The sequence below is a fragment of the Bos taurus genome, chromosome 6, assembly GCF_002263795.3.
Source record: "Bos taurus isolate L1 Dominette 01449 registration number 42190680 breed Hereford chromosome 6, ARS-UCD2.0, whole genome shotgun sequence".
Classification (NCBI taxonomy): Eukaryota; Metazoa; Chordata; class Mammalia; order Artiodactyla; family Bovidae; genus Bos; species Bos taurus.
Genome location: NC_037333.1, coordinates 90,432,578 through 90,444,739, shown reverse-complemented (window position 1 = coordinate 90,444,739; position 12,162 = coordinate 90,432,578). Strand labels below are relative to the sequence as shown.

Sequence of the window (12,162 nt, the reverse complement as noted above, 5' to 3'; positions counted from 1 at the left end):
ACATACAATCATTTAAAAATATTATTTTCCCATATTACATTACAGAGTATCTCTGAATAGATTCTGAATTTGTTCCTTTTTGATTGTTTCTTATCTTGCAACAAAGTGAGACCCTTCTGGGCCAGCTCTCTGAAGGAGGTTCATTTTCAGGAGTAGCCATGGTCTTGTTCCAGGCTAGCAGGAATCCACCCTGGTTCACAGTGACATTCCTAACAACAGAAGCCCTAGTGTGGGATTTATTTACGTTCTCCTTAATTTCTCTGAAACTTGTAATTGCAGGTTTGTTCATAATGAATCGTTTTGCCTTCCATTTGATTTCACTGACAGACTGCTTCTAGCAGATGAGTTTCTATGGGACTGTTCACCCCTCCCCTCTTGTTTCCTGGTGCCATTCAGTTCTTAGGACGCTTTCACTGACAGTCTGTGAACCCTGTTCTCATTATATCAAAGAAGGGTATTTTTTTGGTTTTGTTTTTCTTTTCAGGGTATGTCATCAGCTTTGGAAAACTCTGCTCTGCCAGCTTTGTAACCACAGATAATCTTATGGTATCTCCCTAGACTCCTGTTTGACCTTGATGGCGCCACCTCATTTTTTGGGGGTTGGGGTCCTAGATCATTCTTAATTTCATCAAAGATGAAGCTACCCTTCTTTTTCTTATTGGCTTTGTTGTGTTCTCTGAGAGGAGAATGGAGCAGTAAGGTCTTTTACCATATTTTAAAAGCCAGGATATAGTTTCACAATTTATACTGTTTATGCATTTTATTTAGATGTTTTTCTTGTGCTGAGATCTGTTTTAGACTGTGACTATTACTAATAATTTGGTCCTCAAAAAAATTATTTTTCACTTTTTTTTTTTTTTGATAGCAACTAAGGCATGAAAATCTGGTGAATTTGTTGGAAGTATGTAAGAAAAAAAAGCGATGGTACCTAGTCTTTGAATTTGTTGACCATACGGTTCTTGATGACCTGGAGCTCTCTCCAAATGGACTAGACTACCAACTAGTTCAAAAGTATTTGTTTCAGGTTATCAGTGGGATTGGATTTTGTCACAGTCACAATGTAAGTATTCAGTTTAAATAATAATTTATAAAGTTGGAAAGTTGGGAGAATATACAGTGAACACTCATATACCTATCACTGGATTCTATACTTGCTAACATTTTGTTATATTTGTTTTATGAAATATTTATTCATCTTTTCTTCCATTTGTCTACTTATTAATCTGCCTGATTTATTTATGCATTATTTGAAAGTAAGTTACAGACATCAGTTTACTTCAACTCTATATGCTTGAGCTATGCATGTTATTAACTAGCCTTTACTGTGGATATCTAGGATATAATAGAAGTTAGTAGCTATGCTACTAACTTTAGCCTATGCAAAATGCTCAGCAGTGCCAGTTTCTGGTCCTCCAAGAGTTTACAATAAATATATTTTCAAAATTTTCAAAATAAAATTTACTTGTATTAGAGAATTAGACCTAATAATTTGTTTTGCCTAGGTCTAGAATTTCTACTATTGTTTCCCAGTGTCCTCTTTTCTCTTTCCATAGTCTCTCTTTTATAACTAACTGACCTTTTTTACATTTATAATTTTTACAAATGTAAAAATTTATATTTTTTGCCTCTTTACATTTATAATTGCTTGATGTATGCCTCCACTTGGGTGCTCAGAAATCCACCTAAAAACACATATTGCTGAAACTAAACTGCTAATTATTCTTAACCAAAATTAACCTTCTCTAGACTCTTCTATTTTTGTTAATGGACCCACCATTCTTTTAGATTCCCAGGTTTAAGGAAAGTGTCTGAGATTACTTCCTAAATTCTGTTGATTTAGAATATTCCCACACTCCACCTCTTCCTTTCCATTCCTTTGAGCACCAGACTAGCGTAGGCCTTTTGTTTTTGTTGCTCAGTTGCTAAGAAACGTCCAGGTCTTTGAAACCTCACAGACTGCAGCATGCCAGGCTTCCCTGTCCTTCACCATCTCCTGGAATTTGCTCAGACTCATGTCCCTTGAGTTGGTGATGCCATCCAACCATGTCATCCTCTGTTGTCCTCTTCTCCTCACACCCTCAATCTATCACCTCATATTTGTCCCACTGCCCTTCTCCCCACTTCTAGTCGCCCTCTTTGCTTTATCTTGTTCATGGCCTTCTTTAAATGTTCAATATCTTCTTTAAACACCATATGGGTCATGTCATGGGTTCCCATGGGTTCCCATCACCTTGACATGAGCTCAGACTTCCCAGGCTGGCAGTTGAGGCATAACCTAGTAAGTAACCTCTATTCCAGGAAAAACATTTCCCTAGTGGCTACTGGTCTACTCCCATTCTCACTCTTTTGCTCTTTTTGTCCCCTTCACTTGGATTGCCCTTTCATTTCTACATTTATCTAGGTCACACTAGTGTTAAACACCTGTCTTAGAGCCCACCTTTTTCCTCAAAAATTTTCCCTGACCACCGCAGTCTTCAGTGATAGCTTTATTCTCTTAGTCTTGAGAGCCCTCATTATTAGAGCAATTGATTGGAAATTCATTGAAGGCAAAGAAGAAGGGGCTGGCAGAGGATGAGATAGTTAGATAGCATCACTAATTCAGTGGACATGAATTTGAGTGAACTCCAGGAGATAGTGGAGGACAGAGGAACCTGGTATGCCACAGTCTTTGGGGTCACAAAGAGTTGGACATGCCTTAGTGACTGAACAACAACAGCAACATATATTTCATCCAATATCATTAATCGTTTAAATAAAATTTCAAACATAAATGTTCTTTTTTCCCCAGCTAGGTCTCAGGTTCTTTAAACGCAGGAACAACTTTATCTGCTTTTATCTGTCTTCATTATAGGGACAAAACCAGTGCCCTGCACATAACAAGTGCTAAAAAAAAGTTAACTCGCTTAACTTGATGTGCTGATCAATATATGTCATACTCTGCTTTTTATCTCATAGATTATTCACAGAGATATTAAGCCAGAGAACATATTAGTCTCCCAGTCCGGCGTTGTCAAGCTATGTGATTTTGGATTTGCACGGACACTGGCAGCTCCTGGGGAGGTGTATACTGATTATGTGGCAACACGATGGTATAGAGCTCCAGAGCTGTTGGTTGGTGATGTCAAGTATGGCAAGTAAGATGTCGTCAGCAAGGTGGGGGTGCAGAGGGCAGACTTGACTCTCTTTTTTTGATAAAGTGGAATATGTTTTCAATATAATGACAATCCCTCTAATTGGGCTTCCTTGGTAGCTCAGCAGTAAAGAATCTGCCTGTCAATATAGGAGCCACGAGTTCAATACCTTGGTTTGGGAAGATCCTCTGGAGAAGGAAACGGCACCCCACTCCAATACTCTTGCCTGGGAAATCCCATGGACAGAGGAACCTGGTGGCTACAGTCCTTGGGGTTTCAAAGAGTCAGACATGACTTAGTGACTCAACACTCGCCCTCTGCGATGGCCCACACCCTTATCTGTGGAGTGTGTTTCTCTAAATAAATCCCACTTCTTACGTTAAGAAAAAAAAAATCCCTCTAATACTGAAAGGAAGTTTTCAGTTTGGAAAACTTTAGAAAGTGATTTGTAATCATTTTTGTGTTTCCCTTTTAAACATTCTTGTGAAATGGGTTGGTATGAGTATGATTATTTTAGAGGTTGAGAAATCAAGGTGAGTAAATGGTCTGTTTTTAACAGTAAGTTAGAAATAGATATATTTATCACTTGTAAAGAGAGGTAACATTGATTAGGTAAGTCTGACACTTGCATTGAGGCTGAGTAGAGTGGGCAAGGGTGGGTGTAGAAATGGAATTAAGTGAACCATTTTAAAAATACAAATCGTCTTCATAAATGAATTCTTCAAAGAAGAAGGGATTGCAGGTTTTACCAGTTTCAATAGAAATTGTTCTAAAATATTTTCTATAATTTCTCTGTTTTTAGAGCATATATCATTTAATATTTTCTTGATTACTCTGAGCTCTCATTTTACTGCCATACTGTAATTTCTGTACCAGCTATGGCCTTAAGCAATTTCAAGGTAGTAGTTCCTATGGTAATGATGCCAGAATAGTCTAAGTTCTTGTGACCACTCTTTAAGAGAGGTTTTCTGTTTTCTCCATATTAGCTTTCTGTTCTCCTTGTTGCTTGTGTCCCCAGTAACCATCTCGTTCTGGTATGCTGTTTTCAGTGTCTAGTTGGATAGACTGAGGAACCTTGTTCAAATTATGTGTAAATAAAAATGAGTAGCCTCTGAAAACAAACCCAGAAGGCTTATTTCCAGAGTAAAGTATACTTAACAAAGCATTTTGACTCTTTGGAAGCCTTGTGTCACACGCTTGAAGTTTCCTGAAATCTGATTTATGTAATATTGGAAGTTAATACTTTAAGTTTATAAAAGAAAAAAATTGGGGGGAGCATAATTTAAGGCTTACTATTACTTTTCTTGATACCAAGAATACAAAAATAGTAATACGCAAACGATAGAAGATGAGATGGTTAGATGGCATCACCAACTCAATGAACATGAGTTTGAGTAAACTCTGGGAGATAGTGAAGAACAGGAAAGCCTGGTTCACTGCAGTCCATGAGGTGGCAAAGAGTTAGACATGACTTAGTGATTGAACAACAACAGCAACAATATGCAGAACAGATTCAGTCATAGTAAACATTTTAGGTGTTGGCGATGGACAGGGAAGCCTGGAGTGCTGCAGTCTATGGGACTGCAAAGAGTCCAACATGACTGAGCGACTGAACTGAACTGAAACATATCAGGATCCCGATTTTTACATCACCGTGCTTTTCTTTCAGGGCTGTTGATGTGTGGGCCATCGGCTGTCTGGTAACTGAAATGCTCATGGGGGAGCCCCTCTTTCCTGGAGATTCTGATATTGATCAGTTATATCATATTATGGTGTGTTTAGGTAAGATTATGCATCTGTATTTTAAATTTTAGTAATTTTTTCCTATGTGTTTCTTTTTGTATTGATTTTGCAAGTTGTTGGTACACTAAAGATGATGTGTGTGTTTTGAATGAATATAGGGAGCAAATAGGAAAACATCTCTCCCTCTCTCTCTCTCTATATATATATATCAGTTCAGTTCAGTTCAGTCGCTCAGTCGTGTCCGACTCTTTGTGACCCCATGCATCGCAGCATGCCAGGCCTCCCTGTCCATCACCAACTCCCGGAGTTCACTCAGACTCACGTCCATTGAGTCAGTGATGCCATCCAGCCATCTCATCCTCTGTCGTCCCCTCCTCCTCCTGCCCCCAGTCCCTCCTAGCATCAGGGATTCCAATGAGTCAACTCTTTGCATGAGGTGGCCAAAGTACTGGAGATTCAGCTTCAGCATCAGTCCTTCCAAAGAAATCCAAGGGCTGATCTCCTTCAGAATGGACTGGTTGGATCTCTTTGCAGTCCAAGGGACTCTCAAGAGTCTTCTCCAACACCACAGTTCAAAAGCATCAATTCTTCGGTGCTCAGCCTTCTTCACAGTCCAACTCTCACATTCATACATGACCACAGGAAAAACCATAGCCTTGACTAGACAGACCTTTGTTGGCAAAGTAATGTCTCTGCTTTTGAATATGCTATCTAGGTTGGTCATAACTTTCCTTCCAAGGAGTAAGCGTCTTTTAATTTTATGGCTGCAGTCACCATCTGCTGTGATTTTGGAGCCCCCAAAAATAAAGTCTGACACTGTTTCCACTGTTTCCCCATCTATTTCCCATGAAGTAATGGGACTAGATGCCATGATCTTCGTTTTCTGAATGTTGAGCTTTAAGCCAACTTTTTCACTCTCCACTTTTACCTTCATCAAGAGGCTTTTTAGTTCCTCTTCATTTTCTGCCATAAGGGTGGTGTCATCTGCATATCTGAGGTTATTGATATTTCTGCCGGCAATCTTGATTCCAACTTGTGCTTCTTCCAGTCCAGCGTTTCTCATGATGTACTCTGCATATAAGTTAAATAAGCAGGGTGACAATATACAGCCTTGACGTACTCCTTTTCCTATTTGGAACCAGTCTGTTCGGCGGTCAATGCAAAGAAATAGAGGAAAACAACAGAATGGGAAAGACTAGGGATCTCTTCAAGAAAATCAGAGATACCAAAGGAACATTTCATGCAAAGATGAGCTCTATAAAGGACAGAAATGGTATGCACCTAACAGAAGCAGAAGATATTAAGAAGAGATGGCAAGAATACACAGAAGAACTGTACAAAAAAGATCTTCATGACCCAGATAATCACGATGGTGTGATCACTGACCTAGAGCCAGACATCCTGGAATGTGAAGTCAAGTGAGTCTTAGAAAGCATCACTACAAACAAAGCTAGTGGAGGTGATGGAATTCCAGTTGAGCTATTCCAAATCCTGAAAGATGATGCTGTGAAAGTGCTGCACTCAATATGCCAGCAAATTTGGAAAACTCAGCAGTGGCCACAGGACTGGAAAAGGTCAGTTTTCATTCCAATCCCAAAGAAAGGCAATGCCAAAGAATGCTCAAACTACTACACAATTGTGCTCATCTCACACGTGAGTAAAGTAATGCTCAAAATTCTCCAAGCCAGGCTTCAGTAATATGTGAATCGTGAACTTCCTGATGTTCAAGCTGGTTTTAGAAAAGGCAGAGGAACCAGAGATCAAATTGCCAACATCCACTGGATCATGGAAAAAGCAAGAGAGTTCCAGAAGAGCATCTATTTCTGCTTTATTGACTATGCCAAAGCCTTTGACTGTGTGGATCACAATAAACTGTGGAAAATTCTGAAAGAGATGGGAATACCAGACCACCTGACCTGCCTCTTGAGAAATTTGTATGCAGGTCAGGAAGCAACAGTTAGAACTGGACATGGAACAACAGACTGGTTCCAAATAGGAAAAGGAGTTCATCAAGGCTGTATATTGTCACCCTGTTTATTTAACTTATATGCAGAGAACATCATGAGAAACGCTGGACTGGAAGAAACACAAGCTGGAATCAAGATTGCCCGGAGAAATATCAATAACCTCAGATATGCAGATGACACCACCCTTATGGCAGAAAGTGAAGAGGAACTCAAAAGCCTCTTGATGAAAGTGAAAGTGGAGAGTGAAAAAGTTGGCTTAAAGCTCAACATTCAGAAAACGAAGATCATGGCATCCAGTCCCACCACTTCATGGGAAATAGATGGGGAAACAGTGGAAACAGTGTCAGACTTTATTTTTCTGGGCTCCAAAATCACTGCAGATGGTGATGCAGCCATAAAATTAAAAGACGCTTACTCCTTGGAAGGAAAGTTATGACCAACCTAGATAGCATATTCAAAAGCAGAGACATTACTTTGCCAACAAAGGTTTGTCTAGTCAAGGCTATGGTTTTTCCTGTGGTCATGTATGAATGTGAGAGTTGGACTGTGAAGAAGGCTGAGCACCGAAGAATTGATGCTTTTGAACTGTGGTGTTGGAGAAGACTCTTGAGAGTCCCTTGGACTGCAAGGAGATCCAACCAGTCCATTCTAAAGGAGATCAGTCCTGGGTGTTCTTTGGAAGGACTGATGCTGAAGCTGAAACTCCAGTACTTTGGCCACCTCATGCGAAGAGTTGACTCATTCGAAAAGACTCTGTTGCTGGGAGGGATTGGGGGCAGGAGGAGAAGGGGACGACAGAGGATGAGATGGCTGGATGGCATCACTGACTCGATGGACTGAGTCCGAGTGAACTCCGGGAGTTGGTGATGGACAGGGAGGCCTGGCGTGCTGCAATTCATGGGGTTGCAAAGAGTTGGACATGACTGAGCAACTGATCTGATCTGATCTGTTGTTCCATGTCCAGTTCTAACTGTTGCTTCCTGACCTGCATACAGATTTCTCAAGAGGCAGGTCAGGTGGTCTGGTATTCCCATCTCTTTCAGAATTTTCCACAGTTTATTGTGATCCACACAGTCAAAGGCTTTGGCATAGTCAATAAAGCAGAAATAGATGTTTTTCTGGAACTCTCTTGCTTTTTCCATGATCCAGTGGATGTTGGCAGTTTGATCTCTGGTTCCTCTGCCTTTTCTAAAACCAGCTTGAACATCAGGAAGTTCACAGTTCACATATCACTGAAGCCTGGCTTGGAGAATTTTGAGCATTACTTTACTAGCGTGTGAGATGAATGCAATTGTGTGGTAGTTTGAGCATTCTTTGGCATTGCCTTTCTTTGGGATTGGAATGAAAACTGACCTTTTCCAGTCCTGTGGCCACTGCTGAGTTTTCCAAATTTGCTGGCATATTGAGTGCAGCACTTTCACAGCATCATCTTTCAGGATTTGGAATAGCTCAACTGGAATTCCATCACCTCCACTAGCTTTGTTTGTAGTGATGCTTTCTAAGGCCCACTTGACTTCACATTCCAGGATGTCTGGCTCTAGGTCAGTGATCACATCATCGTGAGTATCTGGGTCCTGAAGATCTTTTTTGTATAGTTCTTCTGTATATTCTTGCCACCTCTTCTTAATATCTTCTGCTTCTGTTAGGTGCATACCATTTCTGTCCTTTATATATATATATATATATATATAAATATATATAGATGTATTTATTCATTCATTCACCCTCTGCCTGGCTTTTGTCTATCTGACATATGATCCTAATAATGCTTTTACCTGTCCTTCTGCCCAGCTCCCCTCTAAAGAAAAGACCAGACATTGGAAATTTTTCTGCACTTTTGCATTCAGTAAGTCATGCGTAGAGAGAATACAAAGGATCATATTATCTTTGGGTCAGCAAGCATTTGATATAATATGACTATTACCTCATTCTCATCTTTACATTGAGTGGCACAGGGACTTCCAAGGTAATTTAATCTTGCTTCAGTTAGGACTTTTGCTATTTGGACAGAATTTCAAAGCGACATTATCAAAGTCTTCTCATATTTGTAGAAATGTCAACTTTCTGTTGGGTGAAGGAGTTTGGAAAATGGAAATGAGGGGAAATATCTTGAGGATTAAGTGTTTAGGTTAGAAATTCCATAAACAACACAGGGGTTTCTTACAAAAGAATTTTCATATGTGTATTTTATATCCAGTCAGTCAGTCAGTTCAGTCACTTGTCGTGTCCTACTCTTTGTCACCCCATGGACTGCAGCAGGCCAACTTTCCTATCCATTGCCAACTCCCAGAGCTTACTCAAACTCATGTCCATTGAGTCAGTGATACCATCCAACCATTTCATCCTCTGTCATCCCCTTCTCCTCCCACCTTCAATCTTTCCCAACATCAGGGTCTTTTCTAGTGAATCAGTTCTTCTCATCAGGTGGCCAAAGTACTGGAGTTTCAGCTTCAGTATCAGTCCTTCCAGTGAATATTCAGGACTGATTTCCTTTAGGATAGGTTGATTGGATCTACTTGCAGTCCAAGGGACTCTCAAGAGTCTTCTCCAACACTACAGTTCAAAAGTGTCGATTCTTCGGTGCTCAGCTTTCTTTATAGTTTGACTCTCACATCCATACATGACTACTGGAAAAACCATGGCTTTGACTAGACGGACCTTTGTTTGCAAAGTAATGTCTCTGCTTTTTAATGTGCTGTCTAGGTTGGTCATAGCTTTTCTTCCAAGGAGTAAGTGCCTTTTAATTTCATGACTGCAGTCACCATTTGCAGGGATTTTGGAGCCCCCCAAAATAAAGTCTCTCATCTCTCACTGTTTCCATGGTTTCCGCATCTATTTGCCATGATATGATGGGACCGGATGCCATGATCTTAGTTTTCTGAATGTTGAATTTTAAGGCAACTTTTTCACTCGTCTCTTTCAAGAGGCTCTTTAGTTCTTCGGTTTCTGCCGTAAAGGTGGTGTCTTCTGCGTATCTGAGGTTACTGATATTTCTCCCAGCAATCTTGATTCCAGCTTGTGCTTCATCCTGCCTGGTATTTTGCATGATGTACTCTGTATAGAAGTTAAATAAGCAGGGTGACAATAAACAGCCTTGACGTACTCCTTTCCTGATTTGCAACCAGTCTGTTGTTCCGTGTCCAGTTCTAACTGTTGCTTCTCGACCTGCATACAGATTTCTCAGGACGCAGGTCAGGTGGTCTGGTATTCCCATCTCTTTAAAAATTTTCCATAGTTTGTTGTGATCCACACAGTCAAAGGCTTAGGCTTAGTTAATACTGCAGAAGTAGATGTTTTTCTGGAACTCTCTTGCTTTTTCAATGATCCAGCGGATGTTGGCAATTTGATCTCTGGTTCCTCTGCCTTTTCTAAATCCAGCTTGAACATCTGGAAGTTCACGTACTGTTGAAGTCTGGCTTGGAGAATTTTGAGCATTACTTTGCTAGGGTGTGAGATGAGTGCAATTGTGGGTAGTTTGAGCATTCTTTGGCATTGCCTTTCTTTGGGGTTGGAATGAAAACTGACCCCTTCCAGTCCTGTGGCCACTGCTGAGTTTTCCAAATTTGCTGGCATATTCACAGCATCATCTTTTAGGATTTGAAATAGCTCAACTGGAATTCCATCACCTCCACTAGCTTTGTTCATAATGATGCTTCCCAAGGCCCACTTGACTTTGCATTCCAGGATGTCTGGCTCTAGGTGATTGATCACACCATCGTGGTTATCTGGGTAATTTATATTAGGTTAGGTATTAAAATTGAGAGTAAAGACAAAAGTGATTAAATCAGGCCAAAATCACTTGGGTAAAAATCACATTCTTAAAGAGTGGAACTTATTTATTTAGATTAGATTCTGACCATACAACTATTAGTATTTGCAGTTTGGGTCAGCAATTTTGTGCTTTGTTGTTGGAAATAAAGTATTTTTTATACAATTAAAAGAAATTATACAGTGTTCTTTACCTGTCCTTTTCCTAAGCTCCACCCTCATGTCTTCAAGTTTCTACACAGTGGCATGGGAACTTTTCTGAATGAGTATGTTGAGATATGAATGTCAATTTCCTTTGAGTTGACTTTGTGTTAAAACCACCACAATGACTGCCAGGCACCACCACAATAAGAGCACTGTCTTTGGTTGCTTTTGCATGCTGAGAGAGTCCCCACTTTACATACTGAGTTCCTCTCATCTCTACTCTATACCACCTGTCCTATAATGCATAATGACAGAGATGTGTGCCATTCTCACTGCCAGGGAATCTAATTCCAAGACATCAGGAGCTGTTTTATAAAAATCCTGTGTTTGCTGGAGTAAGGTTGCCTGAAATCAAAGAAACTGTACCTCTGGAAAGACGCTATCCCAAACTCTCTGAAGTTGTGATTGATTTAGCAAAGGTAATCAATACTTTTTTTTTTTTTTTGCTCTTTCTGACAGGGAATTTACATTATGTGTATTTGATTTTCTCTTTTTTTCCTGGTCTACTTGATCTTTTCGGTCAACAGTTTCCTCTGACAACTTAAATTTTTGTACATTAAGAAAGGAGAAAGGGGGCGGCAGAGGATGAGATGGTTAGACAGCATCACTGACTCAATGGACAGGAATTGAGCTAACATGGGGAGACAGTGGAGGACAGGGGAGCCTGGTGTGCTGCAGTCCACGGGGTCACAAAGAGTTGGATACAACTTAGCCGCTGAACAACAACAACAACATTAAGAAAGAGTTTGATTTGGTGGGAACAGAGATGGAGGAATGTCAGAGATAAAGTCCTGAAAATTTTGCTTGTTTTTTAAAAAAAATCATTTTGTATTATCTAGCATGTTTTAAGTGTGAAAACAGTCCCATAATGATGTGTTTTTAATGTTTAACATTTAAAATGCAGGCCTTGTATAAGTGGAAAAAAGAAGAAAATAGGATAAGAAAATGAAAAGACAAGTAGAGAAGTATTAAAGTCTAGGGCTTCAATTTAAAGTATTAAAGTCTACAGATCATGATCCTGTAGTTTATTGTGAAAAAGCGGTTTTGTTCAACCACTAGATTCACTGAAGCTAATTTTTAGAAGATCATCCCCTTTGCCTTGTATTTAATTGAGGAAGATATTAGGAACATTCTCACTGGATCAAGTTGTTTCTAAAAGTGGACCTTTTGGAATTATTAGCTCAAAAAACCCTCATTAGTTAGGACTGTCCTGCTGCTGCTGCTGCTGCTAAGTCGCTTCAGTTGTGTCCGACTCTGTGCGACCCCATGGGTGGCAGCCCATCAGGCTCCCCCGTCCCTGGGGTTCTCCAGGCAAGAACACTGGAGTGGGTTGCCATTTCCTTCAATGC

General features: G+C 40.1%; 1 protein-coding gene across 3 annotated transcripts in view; it reads left to right on the top strand.

Annotated features, from left to right (window-relative positions):
* CDKL2 (cyclin dependent kinase like 2) overlaps window positions 1-12,162 on the top strand; it is a 46,049-nt gene that overhangs the window by 12,998 nt on the left and 20,889 nt on the right. For all 3 annotated transcript variants that reach the window (XR_234993.4, NR_198862.1, NM_001434815.1), the window contains 4 exons: window positions 866-1,060; window positions 2,956-3,134; window positions 4,801-4,913; window positions 11,093-11,232. Coding sequence is in view for 1 of the 3 variants with exons in the window: in NM_001434815.1 (NP_001421744.1) it covers window positions 866-1,060; window positions 2,956-3,134; window positions 4,801-4,913; window positions 11,093-11,232 (627 nt within the window). In the remaining 2 variants the exon portion in view is untranslated. The remainder of the gene's footprint in view (window positions 1-865; window positions 1,061-2,955; window positions 3,135-4,800; window positions 4,914-11,092; window positions 11,233-12,162) is intronic.